The sequence below is a fragment of the Passer domesticus genome, chromosome 3 (genome assembly GCF_036417665.1).
Source record: "Passer domesticus isolate bPasDom1 chromosome 3, bPasDom1.hap1, whole genome shotgun sequence".
Classification (NCBI taxonomy): Eukaryota; Metazoa; Chordata; class Aves; order Passeriformes; family Passeridae; genus Passer; species Passer domesticus.
This window is the reverse complement of record NC_087476.1, coordinates 97215454-97233164: the sequence shown is the minus strand read 5'-3', so window position 1 is coordinate 97233164 and position 17711 is coordinate 97215454. Positions and strand designations below refer to the sequence as shown.

General features: G+C 42.2%; 1 protein-coding gene across 4 annotated transcripts in view; it reads right to left on the bottom strand.

Annotated features, from left to right (window-relative positions):
• Window positions 1-12699, bottom strand: part of MOCS1 (molybdenum cofactor synthesis 1) — a 30339-nt gene extending 17640 nt beyond the window's left edge. For 2 of the 4 annotated variants that reach the window (XM_064414524.1, XM_064414527.1), the window contains exons 1-2: window positions 4739-4871; window positions 3948-4115 (exon numbers count right to left, since the gene is read on the bottom strand). In XM_064414524.1, coding sequence (XP_064270594.1) covers window positions 3948-4104 — 157 coding nt within the window. In that variant the 5' untranslated portion in view covers window positions 4105-4115; window positions 4739-4871. Of the gene's footprint in view, window positions 1-3947; window positions 4116-4738; window positions 4872-12285; window positions 12305-12557 lie in introns of those variants that run through there. The other 2 variants (XM_064414525.1, XM_064414526.1) reach the window with 2 other exon arrangements.
• Between the last annotated feature and the right edge of the window lie 5012 nt (window positions 12700-17711).

Here is a 17711-nt window from a genome sequence, read left to right as displayed (position 1 = left end):
CCTTCAGCTCTCAAAGTCCTCCCAAATGACCAAGAATAACCTCTTCCTAGAGGATAAGTGCTAGTAGCTCAATTTCACCAAAGATTATTTAACACTAGCTATCACTAGCAGCCTAATCTTTGTGAGAGTAAAGGATACATGCTACAGCCAGAGGATAGTTTGGGAACATCACTACTTTTATTTATAGTCTCAGAACACACAAAATGCTCAGCCTCAAAATGAGTGGGGACAAAAGTCTAGGTGCCATAGGTTGAGGTTTCATTGGTAGAAATGTAAAATGCATAAAGGTATTGACTAAAACTAATGTCATTCTGCAGTCTAAAATGGAAAAAAAATTTAAGAAGCAGCACCAGTTGATTAGATCAGCGCAGGCAGCAGCTGATGTCCATGCATCTTTTTCCTCATCAGACAGGGCAAGATACCGGATGAGGCACTGGAAATACACTAATACATGGAATCAACTGTAGTAACAAACTGGACAGTAAACAACTGTGAAAAGTTAGAGATGGAAGCTTAACACTAAAACAAACAAATTAAAAAGTACAAGTCAGAACCCTCTACCAGGTGTGACCTTTGCAGTGTCTTGGTTTCTTGGCTTGTTGACCTCCAAAATTAAAAGGGATTAAAGAGACTTCATAACTTTGTAACTCTCCTTGTAACTGTATTAAACCTGTTTGCTGACCTTTGGTCACTGCTTTAGCACCAATCAGCACAAGCAAAGACAAGGGACAAAACCTATAAAGAAAAGGAAACAGAACAGATGCTGTAAGTCCATACATGAAGCTAAAACTTTTATGTCAAGCTTGAGCCATGAAATAAACCACTTTACTATTACTGACAGGGTATCGGGGACAGACAAAGGTGATATAGAGATTTTATTATCAGAAGGTATGAAAAGGTACTTTATTTTCAGAAATTTATAGTTTTTTATTAAAATAATGATGGATTTAAGACCTGACTGGCCTTTAGGAATTTTCTCTCATTTATTGGTTAAGAAGGACAACTCTTTCTTGTAAGTAACACTGACAAACAGAGATTGCCTGCTAGGTGTAGAGATTGGAATAATAATTGTTTTAATTCTTTCTTGGAGCTTTCTCACAGTTTCTCACAGCTTCCCAGGAAAATCCTGGGAGAGCTGTGTCTCTCTCTTTTCAGAGGATATGATATTACTACAACTTGACATTAATGTTTTCCTTTAGGATCAGGAGCATCTTCTTAAACAGACAATTTTCTTACATATTCTCCTCCAATCATTTCCTTAACTGCACTTCTCCCGATTGACTCCAGAAAATTTGTGCATGCTTCCTAACACATTAACTAAGTCTGTCCTACATCACTTCACTCTTGAAATGGGTATAAAAAGTTGCTATGAAAAGGCATCCAATATTCCACCCTCCACCCTATGGAAAATGATTTCATCAGTGTAGACGTGTACTCCTCAGACTACTAACAGCAAATAACTATCAGAGAGTTTATATCCAGTGCTTATTTAAACTTTGAGTATCTCAAAGTGGATGGATTCTATATTCCACTATCAGCTGCTTCAGAAAAGTCTCAAACATATGTTTTCAGCAGTTTCCAGGATATAATTTAGCTTTCAGCAAGTGTTAGATGCTGACTCACAGCTTATGTACATGCATCTGTTAAAAGATTTTAAATAATCTAAAGAACTGTAACAGTTCTCTGAATAGCATGGTCTCCGACAGCAGCCTCAAATTACATCTGTTCATTGACACAACTATAAAACACTTGAAATTGTGTAATAAAAAAATTTGGTAACAGAAATCCAGCATTAACATTTTTGAGCCTTACTGGTATTTCACAGATCATCTCTAGCTTGTAGAAAGGCTTGCTGAAAGTAAACTTAACTTAAACCTCAACCCAATTCAGTACCTGAGATATTGTAGCCAGCTTCTCCAAAACCATCTAGAAAACCAGACTAACCCTATCCCAGACCAAACCAATACATTGTGCTAAGATGGCTTCAATAAAGATGCTTTACTCAAATTCTGCAGAAGACATTTTTGGGCTTGATTTTTCCTCAATGAGTTTTCCTAATACATTGTTAATTCACTTTATAATTATTATAGTTATTACATTGATATATATACTTTTAAGATCTGTTATCTTGATCCCAGACTGGGGCACCATAGAGTAACACCAAAGTCTGGGAAAACAGAAAGTGTTTGTAGACGTAATTCAACAATTTTCAACAGGCCTTAAAAAAAATCCAACCAGACTAATACAAATCCACAACAGAATGAACTAATTCAACATGACAAACATCTTGACATCCCTTACCTTCACCCCAAGATCACTATTGATATCCATTAAAATGATCACTATGAATCTGTCAAAGTTCAGCTGTGAACAGGAACACAGGCAGAATAATGAAAATCCAGTGGTTCAAAAAGATCAATTTCTTCCTTTCAGGCACAAAAAATAAACCTTTGAGAATTCTATCACTGGAATAAACCAAAACAAAAAAGATGTCTATCCTTCCAGTACCAATACTTCTGGATTGCAGGAATACAATAAGAATTTGGGGTGACCTGGCTATCAGTATCATAAGTACTGTGTTAAGTCATTAGCTACCACTGATAAATAAAAAGGTGCCTACAATACACTAGGGAAGAAAGTTCTGCACTGAACTGGTGGTATGGTTGGTTTGAACTTGTTTTCATGCCAATATTATGTGCTGAACTGCAAAGCTTTATTGCATTTTAAATTGCAACCTAATTTATAAATCTAGCTCCCTTTTACAGGAGCCAACAATTATACCATTATCATTGGAAAGAATCTATTATCTTGAAAGAACCATGTCTCTTGAAAGGCATATAGCTTCCTCAGTACTAAAACCACTCCAAATCCATCATGAATGGGCAAAATGATCGAGACAATGCTATTTCTGAGTTCTAAAAAGTTAGTGCAATTTCAGAATTCACAATCAAAGTTCAACAAGACACACCCCAGCTCACTTCAGTCACACCTTTTCCAGCTATGAACAGGTCAGTTCTACAAACTACAACAGCTCTGCTGCTTCCTTTAGAAGGTCGCCTTCTTTGGAAAAGGTCTTCCATCCAAATGCTGAACAAAACAGAGCAGAGAAAGGGACCATTTTCTGCACAAAAGCTTACTGCATTGGTAGGCAATTTCTCTTCTTTCAAGACCTCCTTCCTCCACATAAACCTCTTCTTATCTTCATTACTTAGAAGAGTATATGCCCAGAAACAGACAAGTTCAGTTGCCTACAATACACCAAAGTGCACCCACCTACACAACCTTAATCTAATACATTGCCACTACACAAATCTACTGCAAGATATGAGATTTTGGACAGAGGAAAAAAAGCACCCGACTCAAGAAGAAAGATCCAGGCAGTGTCATTTAACAAATACAAATCAAAGCAGACAGACTTCTAAAATTTACCAAGTAATTTACCTTCCATTGAAATAACAGTCCTCACCACTAACTGTAAAAACAGGTTTTCCCACCCTTCCTTATTAAACACGAGCAATGACACCTGTTATCAAGGCAGAAAAACAAAAACCATGAAGAAACCACACTCCTGAAAAATTAAAGAGAAAACTTGTTTTGTTTGTAAGCACATATCACTTGTTCCTCCACACTGAAGACCACATCATGTATGTTCTTGATTTTTCACCCTCAGGCTGCACTATTGCAAGCTACTGAAATAGATGTTGAATAAAAAAACAATGCTAAGTTCAGCTGGTATAATACAAAGACACGCAATTTCCATCCAAGCAACACATCAGAACTGGAAATTTTCTGAAAGGCACCTTGTATTTCACAATGTTGGGGAAAAGCACCACAGCAAATGTGTAATTATTCCTCTGGTTGCCACTGTCAGTAGATAGCTGTAAGAGCAATTCTAGCACCAACATGTACCAAGTCACTTTGAAACACTGTACTGATTTGGAACTCACCCACAATATCCACCACATCGGGACGGATAAGTGGCTCTCCACCTGTCAGTCGGATCTTGTCCACACCTTCTTTCACAAACAGCCTGGCTAAGGTGATTATCTCCTGGGCAGTTAGGAGCTCTGATTTCGGAGTCAGCTGAACACCTTCCTCAGGCATACAGTACTGACCTGAAACAAAAGTTACAGAAATACATGAGGCAAAAAATAAGCCGCAACAATTACTCTAATATTAATGGGCAAAACGCACCAAGGGCAGCTGTCTTTAATGGATGCCAAATGACACCAACTGTGCAAAAATTTTACAATCTTCTAACAGTTTCCTAGTTTACTTCAGAGGAAGACTAATCTGATATGCCTCAAAATTACAATGGATCCACTCTGAAGAAAAAGATGACTGTACTTCTATCTAAACTGCATTCAAATAGAGACCGAGTTCAAGCAGCCAGCACTGGGACATCACCAGACTTTGCGGAAGTAATTGTGGGAATGCCTAGGGATGAGCTCTCCTGCTTAGGGAGACTTTGAACACAAAAGCATCATTATCTAAACCACACTAAGTCTGATAAAAGATCTGTCACTTCCACCTGTCTCTGGTAGATCCCTAGGCTTGCTCCAGGCTTCCCACCCCACCAGTAGCTCAGCCTCAATTAGTCTCTATCTGTCATTTATTATTACTTTGTGAAGACAAGAAACAGCACAGGGCCAACACAGCAATAATACCCTAACCCAAACCTTGACTTTTGTACAATATGTGCAGAGGAGTTTTGTGCAAGGAAACAGCAGACACTTACACCTGAGGTTGCATTTCTCAGTCAACGAAATTCGCAAGTAATTGTGCTGCCGCCCAAAGCTGTCTGTCAAAAAAGCAGAGAATGGAGCAGCATGTTCTAGCACAAAGCGTTCTCTTCCTGAGCTCTGTAATTCCTGTAACAAAAACAAGCAAGTGTTAAATATTTGAATAGTTACCCTGTCAACTTGCTGTATAAATATCAACTTTGAACTCAACTGATAATTATTATTCCATTCTTCCCCACATAGACAGCTGCCCAAGGAAAACCATTGTGAAAAGTGGCCAGTTGTTAAGTTTCACACCCAGTCTTAATTAATTTCTACAATTTTCCCCATCTTTGCCCCAGGTACTTCAGGCTTTTTGTGTAGAATAGAAGGTGTTTTTGTTCAACTGCCTGCCTCTTCCCAGAATCAATGATCCAGGATGACCTATGCTCACTACAGCCCTTGGGTAAATGAAACTATAGAGAAGGGGACCTTTCTGTACTTTAGCACAAGAGAACCTGAAGCTGATGAAACACTGCATCTCTTCTTGTGTTCCTACCATATTCCATGTGCAATATTTACATCTTGTTAACAGCCATACTGAATTATTGCTATATACAATTATGTTTTATGACACCTGTCTTCATTTCCAACAAAGTCTTCCTGCCTAAATCCATAAAACAGAATACTTCCAAAAGGCTTGTCTCAGTTAAAAGATGACAAATAATGCAGGGCATGGTGGAACTGGAAGAGAAGCGTGCGATTCTAAATACCTGTTCAAACTGAATAAAAATATCAGAATTTTTAAAATTTCTTTATTAACTGTCATGAAGTGAATATTACAAGTGATTTCTACTTAAAATTCTGGGGGTTTTTTTAAGCACAATGTAATACATTCTAGAGCAGCATAATTTTAAGGAAATATGAGTATTTTCCCTCTAGAATGAGGGCATAAGAGGGATGAGGAGCTTCTGGAGCAAGACCAGATGAGGCCACAAAGCTGCTCACATGGCTAGAGCTCCTCTCCTAAGAAAACAGTCTGAGAGAACTGAAGCTGTTCAGCCTGGGGAGCAGATAGATGGCTTTGGGGAGAGGAGCCAGTCACTTTCCAGTACCTAAAGGGGACTACAGGAGAGCTAGAAAGGGACTTCTTAAAGGGTCCGTAGTGATAGGACAAAGGAGAATGGTTTTAAATTGAAAAAGAGTAGATTTAGATATTAGGAAAAAATTCTTTATTGTGAGGGTGGTGAGGCACTGGAACAGGCTTCCCAGAGAAGCTGTGGATGCCCATCCCTGGAAGTGTTGGATGGGCTTTGAGCAAGCGGATCTAGTGCAAGGTGTCCCATGGGAGGGGGTTGGAACTAGATGATCTTAAAGGCCTCTCCCAACCCAAAATGTTCTAGGCTTCTATGACCATATTATGTGTCAAATATCCCAAATAGCAGCTGCAAATAAATACAGTTCAGTTTATACCAAGTAACTTCAAAATATCAGTACCATTGATGCCAGAAAAGTTAACTATAGCAAGGTCTAAATACAGGGAGCCTTATTGCCTTTAGCCCATGATTTTCCAATTACAGTGTTACAGCTTTCTTTTTCTATACCTGCAAAGCACAGCTGAAACCACTCTGCTACTTTTGGAAAATATTTTGGTACCTCAAGTGAAACTTAGAGTAACTGAATAAATGCTTATCACAGTACTGCAGAAAAGCAAGAGTTTACCAACATACCTTTATCAGCTGGCAGATACTTGCTTTAGGCACTACATACAAATATCCAAAACCAACATAATTCAAACTCTGCTAAGTATTTTCATCTACTACATCAAAGTTAAATTAACATTTTGTAGGAGGTCAATTTGGTAAGTCATGAATGAGGCCAGCTGCCTAGCATCACAAAATAAACCAGACAAAACAAAATAAAGGGAACCACCTTCACTGAGTCCTTATTAGTTAACCACATATAGACATTTAACAGTCAGTGAATTTCATATCTAGTGAAAAGGCACATACAAAACCATTTCTGTATACATGGTATTCACAAAATTCATGCGTGTGTGCATGTGTGAATCAGCTGCAGAATTGTGCCTCAAGTTAAAACTGTGTTGACTGGTCTCAACAGGCTGCAGCAGGCAAAGGATTAAATAAAGTGTTGACATAAATTTAAGATGCAGAATTACGAACCAAACAAAATGACACATTAGTGGGTATTTAAACTGCTTACCTAAACAAAAGTCATGACTCACATCCAGTGAAAAACAGATGTGAAATCTCCAGACATACCAAAATCAGAATGTATGGGATGATGCCAAGGGACCGGGCAGCAATACACATAGCCACAGCCATCAGCTCCCTGGCTCTGCTTATCACTAGTAACCAAAGGAGCTAATCCTGCATAGGATTTCCCTACAACCTTGCAAGAAACCTAGAAATGGTCAGCTAAAATGTTGAACCACCCAGGTATGCTTCCTCAAAACATTTTATTGTCAAAATATTTGTAAGAAACATTTGTGGGGGAGTGGAAGCCATAGAGGACCCTCAGTGACCAAATCAGCCAGGCAGCAAAGGTTATCTGGGAAGAGACCCAACTTCAGCCATCAGCAGCCGCAGCAATTTTGTTCCCAGCTGTGCTAACACCAGGCTTCTGCTAAACTTACAAGCAGGAGTAGTCATTCTTGGCAGCACAATCTTTTCCCTAGCCTTTAAACAATCCACTACACTTGATCCAAACAGCTTTGTGGTAAGATAAGAAGACCTTACTCTAAGAATATCCACAGCAGTGAGGAGCTAGAGACAAGGGAGATACAAAGTGGCTGTTTCAAAGCCCAGAAAACATCTGTTTACCCCTGATAAAACTGCAGTAGTACTTTCCACGGAATTGCTTTTCTGCCGGAAGAAAGCAATGCCTTTCAGTTTCAGGGGCTGCAACAGCAGAGGCGTATGGGGTGCAAGGCCAGCCCTGCCAAGACTCGGCCTTCCCTTCCCGGCAGCATCACAAGTGTAATTGGCAGCCACTCTGCAGCCACACCCGCTGCTCACACACTTCACCTCCCCTTCCTGCATTCGGAACAAGTCATCTGGTTTTTAAACTCCTCAGGAAAATGCTCCAGCCTAGGGATGTGTGGGTTGCTATAGAGCTCTGCACAGCTTTAGGTTACCAAAAAAATCCTAAGTTGGGAATCCCTTCTTTTGATAGAAATGCTGGCTCTGTTCCACTTATTGTTAAGTGTTTCTCCAAATACAATCCAGGTTAACTCAAAGAACCCAGGTAAATATCCAGACTTCATTTCTTCATCTTCCTCAGTCAGAAAATTCAACCCTGACCAGACTAAATCTAAGGACATTTTAAATCTGCCAAACTCAGAAAAAAACACAACACAAAAAAAAAAGGTTGTTTTTTTTTTTTTTTTTCTTGAAAACTATGCTGCTTTCTGGCCAGGCTGGATATCTGATGTTTTCCTTCCAATTATTTTGGAAAGGTGTTCATATTTGAGAGGGAAAGCACTCCCAAGTTTATTAAAATTATCTGACCCCCTCTTGTGGGAGCCCTCCTCTCCTGTTTCTTTCCTAGCAATGCTTTTTTTGCATCAGGATTGGGCTTCCTTACCACTGCACTTGAAGACAGAACAGTATAAACCTCCCACCTCCCAGTTTTAGAGTGTGCATTACAGGCAGGGAAAGAAGGAAAAAGTTGTCCTCCCTGGAAGAAAGGTGTGGGCAAATGAGGGACACCTTAATGCTTTTATGTAATGAAAGACAAAACTGCATACTTTCAAAGACAATAATACGCTTAAAATAATTTCCTGTTTTCAGGAAAGAGTCCCCACTGGAGTGGGCCACAGGAGATGAATTCTGTTGCTGGTCTGTCATAGATCTGCACGGCTCCTATAAGTAAGGTAGCTAAATTAAGAGGAATAACACTGCCCTTCATTAATTACTCTAAAGTGAATTGTAAAGAAGCAGCATTAAAAGAACAGGCACTCAGCAAAATATTGGTCTCAATAAACTTAAAAGTTTATATTGGAAATAACTAACTCTTGCTGCAAAGTAGTGTGTTTTAGAACAGGGAAAAGAAAAATGTTTTATACAGCTACTAGAACTTATTTCCATCAATTTCTTGTTGTGTATAGAAATGAGTTTGTCTGGGAGGGAAGAATGACAGGAGATAGAATTTTTAAGCTATTCAGTTTCTGACCAATTACATTTCAGGACAGAGGAATTAGGAGATACCCATAAGTCATAACAGCTGATACCCATCAGCTTGAACTCCAGCAGAGGTATATCCTGCACTACCAAAACTGCTACTGCACCCAGCACCAGCTCATATTTTTATCAATACCACAGAAAAGGCCAATTATCAGAGATGAAAACTCAGCTGCCTTCCTGGTAACTCAGGGCAAGGATGAAGCACTCCCTCAGGTTGTTGTGTAAGTAGGATTCTCTGAAGGGGAAGAATAGGTTGAGGTTGAACCTCATCACTTGCAGTCTTTGTGAGAGCTATTGGAACAGGAAGAAAGCAAAAGCCTGCTACAGTTCCCAGGATACAGGAAAAGGGTTATTCCTGAAGTAGCAAAGGGTAGATGGATGCTGGTATTTTAACATATCAATGCCCAATTAGCTAACTTTTTCACTCAAAAGGGATGTCTATAACCCACAAATCCCCACTCCCCTCTCTCCACAGTTGACAGGAGACACTTCTGTATATGGGAGGAGTATGCCCTGTCACACAACGTGCTTTATCTGGTCCATGAAAAACCCAGGTTCATTCTCTGGGCTGTCAATCACATGTTCTACACTAGTACTGAAAGAATGAGAGTTTAGATGACTGCACCTAGCAGCTATATTTTGACAAGCTGTCAACCCTTCAGATCTGACAACTCACCTGTGATTTCCAGGAGAACTCTTTTAACAATGCAGCAAAATTGGAAGCTGTCAGCAGAGGTATCAATAACTACCAGGAACACCATGAACTGACAGATACTAGAAAGGCTCAGTTAAACACAAGGGGGCAGACAACAGAATTCTTACCTACTAATCAAGCTGAAGATCAAGTACTATCCTTGCTCTACTCTGCCACCTTCACTTCATCCCCAGTGATATTTGTGTACAATAAAGCTTGCAAAGACTTCTGCACAGGCCTCAGGGACTACCACAACCTGTGTACCCATGACACTGTTAGTGCTGTTCCTGCATCCACTGGCTCTTCAAGCTCCTGCAATCCCGCTGGGTTTGTGCACAGCACTGCTGTCCCAGCGTAGCACCTAGCACTGCTGCAGTGCCACAGACATAACTCAGCAAGAGCTCTTCTCTTTCGTGCCTCACCTTTAGCATCTTAGTCTGTAGGGAAGTGGTGACATAATGTCCTTGGTTCAACCTGGAAATCAGACAACCGCAGAGGCTGAAATGGGTCTAAGTAGGCCAATTGCCAGAATGAGGTCTGAGCTGAGAAGTCCAAGACAAATGTTTTTGTGAGGGCTCCGCAGCTGCTGCCCAACAGCTGACCCCAAACAGCAGGCTACACTTGTGGGTACTGGCACGGAGAGCACTGCCCAGGGACTGGCACTGCCTACCCACAAAACAGCAGCAGCACAGAGCGTTTCAGACACGACTGGCCGAGAATTAGGGGCATGTGAGGTCTTTCTAAAGCTGGTCTCTCCACTTTATCCCAGCACTGAAGGCTTCATTGTGGCCACAGAAATTTTCAGGTGGTTATGTTTGGACTACAGGATCTAGAAGAGCAGATGAAGAAAGATGAAGTGAAACTTTGTATTAAGACCCTTACTGGACATGATACATCTAGAGCAGAATTAAAAAAAATGCTGATTTCCAGTTCTGTAGTAGAAATAGGTCATCCTATCTGATCATTTCAGTTCAAGAACAGAATCTGGATATACACTGTCATGGGTACAAGATGGCAGGATGGCATCAAACTTTGTTAACTGTGAACTAGTCAAGAAAAGTCCAAAGAAACTCTTGCACACAACAGAACAACTGTGAAAATGCTGCATTCAGAGGGCCTGTAGCTTCATGACCTGTTCTAGTCATAACTAGTGGAGTCAGAACTCTGTGCACACCTCTGAGACTGACAACTGTATCTCAAAAACCAAGAGTCAAAGAAGTAAATTGTTTGTCACACACCGCTAATACAACAGCTGTACTGACCGCACTGTTTGCAACCCAACCAAAAGATTTTGAATGGATGGCCTTGGGCACAGCCTGGCAATTGTCACTTGAACTGCCCGAGTTACAAAGTTCTACCTTCCATAGCTGGAATGACCATTTTAAAGGAGATTGAAATATAGTCTACTGCTCTCTTCTCCCTTTGCATACACCTCCACCCCAAAACCTCAGGAAACTAAACAGACCCCATGAATACTTGCAGCTCCAGCACAAAAGATAGTCAAGCAGTATTCACAACTGTTCTGAATGTTTGAATGTTCTCACATTTTAAAGTACATTTCACTGTCCCCTATGGCTGTAGAGAGAAGCTAATTGCTTCTCTCTACAGATGAATCCCAGGAGAAACAGAACTGAAAGGAGCAATGGGTGTATTAGCACTGTATAGTTGCTAAGTCTACAGTACCTTTGTTTTTGACACTAGCTCACTTCTCAAACCCTGCAGGATATGAGCCAGTGCCCTGGCACACTTCTAATATTTACTGTGCCACAAATGTGTACCCCCAGCCCATTCTTCCAGCTACTGTGGCTTTATGCCCCTAAGAGATGCAGGGCTTTCAGATGGATGTTGTAATCAAGCTCCCTCAAAACTATTCCTGATGTTTGGTACAGCTACCTTATGTAAAGAAAGTAGGGAAAAGTAATTCTGATCAGAATTTATAAAAACACTTATGGCCTAGGAAAACAACAAAACAAAACAAATTCAATAACCTTTCTAGTTTTCGGAGTCAAGTAAGCATTCAATAAAGCAACACATGAATCCATTTGGGTTCTTTTAAATAAGTAAGTGGCAGCGAATGCATTCAATTCTGGTGACACGGAGTCTGTCACTAGTAGCTTTAGCTTATTTTCTCTTTGTTAAAGCCAGCCATGCAATTGCAAGTAACTCAATAAATCATGTCCCAGCTGGGATTGCTGTGTGCCATGCCCTATTTGCTTCTAGACAGTAACAGAACCTTGCTTTTCTGTGTAGCTTTTTCTTCTGAATTAGGACACCAAGAGACCGAATTCACCCGAGGGACCGAAAGTTAAACCGGGAGAAGCTGTATCAAGGCAGCTCCTGAGCTGACCACGCCAGCACCAGAACAAACAGGTTCAGTGCGAAGTTCGCATGACCATCGGAGCACAACCACCGAGAGCTGCCAAACCACTCGGGTTTTGACCCAGGCTGATCAAAGAGCGTTGTGTAATCTCTCCTTTTGCCTGGGCAGGAGCACCGGACCGGCTCGGTCCATGAGACCGGGTGTCCCACGTACTTCCAAAGCAAGGGTGACATTTCAACAAATGAAGCATACAGACCATTATATATTACTACATGTTTTGTTGACTCTTCCCTCCTGCCTAGACATAATCAGGTCATGTTCGCCGCACCGATCGGTCCGGGATACCTTGCAAAATTCTACGGACAGGTTACATTTCTCTGGAACGCGCTGGCAGCCCCCGCCCGCGGTGCCCAAGACCCCCGGTCACCCCGCCGGGCGCTGCCATGGTTACCAGGGCGCCCCTCCACGAAACACATCTCCCTAGGGACGAGGCACCGGCCCGGCACTCAAACTCCCAACCGTGACCTCCGGCGGCCCGGCCCGGCCCGGCCCGGCCCGGCCCGGCCCGGCTCACGTCCCCCGCGCCCCCCGCCCCGCCAGCCCCGGGCCCGCCTCACCTGCGCGCCCGCCGGGGCCGCCCTGGCGCGCGCCCCGCTGCTGCACGCGCGCCGCGAGGCCGCCCCGCGCGCCCCCCGCAGGAGCCGCCCCCACGCCGCCGCCGCCGCCGCCATGCGGCTCCCCTGCCCCGGCGCGCGGGGGGCGCCGCCGCCAGCCCCGCGCCGTCACGCGGGGAGGGAGGGGGGAGGCAGCCAATCGGAGCGGCGGCCGGCGGCCGGAGCCGTGCTGCACGCCGGGAGTTGTAGTTCGGTCCCCTCAAGCGGCCGGGCCGAGGGAGGGCGGGAGGTTTCCCGTATGGTCCCTCGGCACCGCTGTGTACTCCCGGAGCAGCCATCTCGGGCAATTCACAGAATCACGGAATATCTTGAGTTGAACGGGACCCACAAGAATCATGGAGTCCAACTATTAGCCCTGCATGGGATCATCCCGAAGTCACCCCATGTGCCCAAGTATTGCCTCTAGAATTCAGACAGGCTTGGTGCCGTGACCACTTCTCTGGGGAGCCTGTTCCAGGGCCCAACCACCCTCTGGGTGAAGAACCTTTTCCTAACATCCAGCCTAAACCTCCCCTGACACAGTTTAACGCCATTCCCTCAAGGTCTGTCACTGGCCACCAGAGAAGAGATCAGTGTCTGCCCTGCTTCCCTGCCTCCCTCAGGGGAAGGTGATGAGGTCTCCCACCAGAATCCTCCAGGCTGACTGGACCAAGTGACCTCAGCCACTCATCATACAGTTTCCCCTCAAAGGCATGTCACCATCTGTGGCACTTTCACTTCCGTAAATTCCTCCCATGCAAAAGCAGGACGCTGTCTTTGTTGGTGACTCAAGCCCCATGACCCCCAGCAGCAAGGGCAAAACCTGCAGACAGCCTTTGCCTTTCCCCACCCTCATCTCTGCCCTCCAAAAGCCAGGTGTAGAGCCTGAGCTCTGACTGCTGGCTGCCTTCAAGGGAAAGGCATTGAAGGACATGCACGTGAGATAGGTATCCCAGCAAGGCTGTCAGAGGACTGGAAATCATGAGTATCATTAGCTGGGGAACATTTGTGGTGGAAACAGCTTCTCTAGTCAGCACCAGCCTCAAGTAAAATCTCTACAATCTTGTCAGAAGATAGGCACAGTGACTAAATGAGGCATAATGGACGTTGTGGAGCATAAGAAAGCAATATTTCAGTTTTTCTGCCTTATATAGTTTTTCCCACGCTCTCAGTGTTTCACAGACAAGGGGCTCATGATGACAAGTCCAGTATCCTGATGTCTATCTCCAGGTGAGGATCTGTAGAGCATGGTCGCCCATTGCCAAGCTGAGCTGGAGTGACTTGTTCCGCCTGAAAGGAGTGCTTGGCAGAGTGCCTAAATTTTCCCTGGATTGCCTTCCCTGAATCATGTCAGCTATTCTTCATTTTAAAACACGTGTTATCCCCTAAATTACTTTTATTGCTCTCTTAAAACTGTGCGACTGTGAAGACTAAAACTCAAAATTTTATACACCATGCTACTGTATGATCACACTTCCATTCTAAAAGAATTTTGTTTTCCATTACAAAATTGCTGTGTCAGGGGTATTTCATTTGCAACTACCGATTGAAAACACATTAGCAATTCTCTGCACAGTCTTAATCCTTTAGTGTTTGACCTGTGCATTACTTGTTGATGTTTGAATAACTATTGCTTGTGTCAGCCATTATTTCCAGACAAAGTTATGTGTGCTGGTACAGGTTCAGTTGTTTAGTCAAGTTATACTTAAATCTTTGCTCTGTAGAAAACCCCTTCTCCTGTCCAATTCACTCTAGACTTTAGACTTTATTCAGTCTTTAGACTGGCTACAGACTAAAAGGAAAACTTAATACCATGTTGCTATTTTTTTCCCCCCAAAGCTTAAGCCATTTGAAAAGAAATACAGACTTGACTGTTCTACAATGTGGCTAAATATCCAGTCTGAAGCCATGTCCACCAGTGTGATGTCAAGGTGATATATACACAGACCAAAACAATAGAAAAATACTGGTTCAAATTACAATTTTCAAAAGGTGCAGAAACAAGTTTGATGTTGACATTTACAGTAGCTTTATGAAGTATCACTTCTCCGGTAGAACTAGAATAACTGTAATTAAAGGATTTTCTGGATTTATTTGAAGAGCAAGTGATAATGACAGTTGAAATACAGAAGGCACTTTAGCTTCATATTAAATGTAATAATTGTTCAATTCAGTGAACTTCTTAGTTGCAAAAGAGGTTTAATTAGATGTGCAATGAATAAAGATGAAAATTTGTTATAAACTCATCAAAAGAAAAAAATTATTGCTTGCTTCATCAGAATCTGCAGTCTAGTTGAATATGGTGAAGCTCAGCATATCTGGAAAATTAAGAAATTAATTGTTTTTGCATACTTGAAGCCTTATATTTTTTTCAGTTTTCAGGTTGTACAAATATAGGCATGTTTCATTAAACCAGCATAAAATTAGGTTTTACACCTCCAAAGGCAAGCTTTTACTCTCAGGAATATCTACTGCTGGTTTTCAGAAACACTTGCCCAGCATTAAATGAAGCCATGAAATAAGTGTAATGAAATAAGAGCATCTGCATAAGAGATGATTTCACTTCACTTCACTGGGGCACTGTCATGTCGTGTCACGTAATGTGTCATGCCATGTCACTGCTCATGAAGAGTAAGCACCAGAGACAGCAGCTGGAGGTTTCTTTGCTTTTTTTCCACAGCTATCCAAAGGACTAGTGGTCAGAAAATAATTAAGGGTTTGAGGTTTGTGTATCTACTCCAAGATGCTGTGTGGTGTCACGCCTCTGTGTTGTAACCAACGTTGGGTGTGACGTTCTATCCTGGCAAGATAAGGGCTATCCGCTTCTAACTGCAGAGACCACTCTAGTGAGGCTCGAGGCATTTAGGCAAAGCAAACTCTTGCCTCTGGTGTTTCAGTTGTCTTCTAGACATCATGAAGACATTCACATGTCTTTGGCACAAGGTAATTATTGGTAAGTCCAAGGTAAGTCCAAATTCCAAAGAAACATTTCCTTCTCTTCCTGCTGCTGCCTTCCTTTCTGACTTCCAGGGGTCTTAGATTAGCCCTGTCTGATTTACCTGCTTATTTGTTTCAAGATTTTGCTGAATTCACACTTAATTCCTTAGGGGTGGGTCTCTCCTAGCACTCGGACCCATCCAGGGATTAGCTAACTTTCCCCAAAAGACTCTGCACTGTGCTGCTTGTAAAGCTCTGTGTGCCTGCCAAGGGGTGTTAAAACTCACACAGGCAATTGAAGGGCAGAGTCCAGTCCATATTCTTTGGGAGCGTATGCCAAAACAATATAAAAATGCAAAGTACTGGACTACTTCCAGTGTTATTCATACTTCAAATAAGCACTGAGCAAAGTTTTAGAGATATGTTACTAATAAAATAATAATGACTTAAAATTCTCAAGAGAGAGTTCAAGCTGTGAGCTGGATGCATCTGCCACACTGAATCACAACTGCCTCATTGTAGAAACAAGGCATCCATCAAAAGTTACTCAACACCTTTCTGCAACTTTGGGCTACATGCCTGAACAGAAACCAAGGCAAAGTGGAAGACCTGATCCTGTCCTCACGTGGAGCTGGAACACAGTCAGGACTCGTTCCAGGGACTGCTGTTAGGAAAGACTGCATGAGTGTAAGCCAAGGGAAAGCCTCCATATCCAGCTTCCTGCAAACTGAGCATGAAATAACAAAACTTGCAAAACATATTCACTGTTTTGTCTATCTCTTGCAAGAGCAGAACAGCAGAACATATCCCTCTCCACATTGGTTGCTTCTGAACAGCATAGGCCCTTCTTAAAAGAAACTACTACAAAGAGATTCACTGTCAAACTTCAGGGCACATGTGAGGTACAAATGACTACCTTAGAATATCTCAGTTTTGCTCAGGATCATCATGGCATTTTATAGTTCAAAGCACACCACTGCATAATTCTTGTCTACCCTTAGAAATCCTGGGGAGCTGATAAAGCAGAGGCTTCTGTTACAGTTTGCTTTCCTCATTACATAGAAAGAGGTGTGAGAGCCTTCCTAGTGTTTCCTCCTAGCTGACACAAAATAACATCTGCAGTTCTCTAGAAAATGCTGTTTCCATAGAATTAGAAAGCATGTGTTGCAAAGCACACAGACTTACAAACAGGGATTTGGTAAATACCATTGCCAAGGCTGCCACAAAAACAGATGCACTCGCACAGATGCAGAAGAAATCAGAACAAATTGGTCTGAAAATAATTGGTATGGAACCAGCCATGCTGGTTAGAAAATATGTGTCAATGCTGTCTTTTCCTTTTCCTCCTTACCTTCCATGTGCTGGAGAAACCCTCTCTTCCTTCATCTTATTACCCTCCTCCTTTGCTGCATTTCCTTTGATATCATTAACCTTTTCTGCTCACAATCATGACAAAAGAAAAACTGGAAATTTAATATTGCTAAACCTGTGTTGAAATTGTTTACATTATCTGTTTGAGCAGTATCCAGAGTAAAGGGCTGTATAATATTGAGAAATCCAACTTATCCTACACATTAAAGCAAAGAATATGTTTCCTTTTCCATGCTTTTGCAAAGCCACACAACAAGGGGATTAAGGGAATTAAGAAATGCATAAAAAGCAGAGGTTGATATTATTAGAAAAGGGGAAAAAAGGAAGGAAGAAAATAAAGGCAGAAGGGGAGAAAAGGAAAGAGGAAGAGACACAGGAAGGAAGGGAGGGAGGGAGGGATGGAGGGAAAGATTTTTGAAGGGGGAAGAAAGGGAGGGAGGGAAAGATTTTTGATGTGAGTTTGACCTTATCATTTATGCATGACCATACCCTTCTCTCTTGGCTTCCTTCCTTTACATGAAATATCAACATCCCGCCTTCATTATTGCATAATTTAGCACTTTGTTTGCTTTTTTCTTTTTTTTTTTTTTTTTTTTTAATCAGGGAGTTGTGTGCAGGACAGCTGCAAAACTTCTGTTTATCTGGAGCAGGATTGCACAGTTCCACCCTTACTCAACATTCCTTGTAAACAGGCTGTTCATGGGCTGATAACACTTTTGCTGGTCTAACTGTGTGTTTATTGCATTTAATGTCCGAGTACTGTGAGAAGAATGAAGGTAGGGTCACAGAACAGCCCCATCCAATCAGATT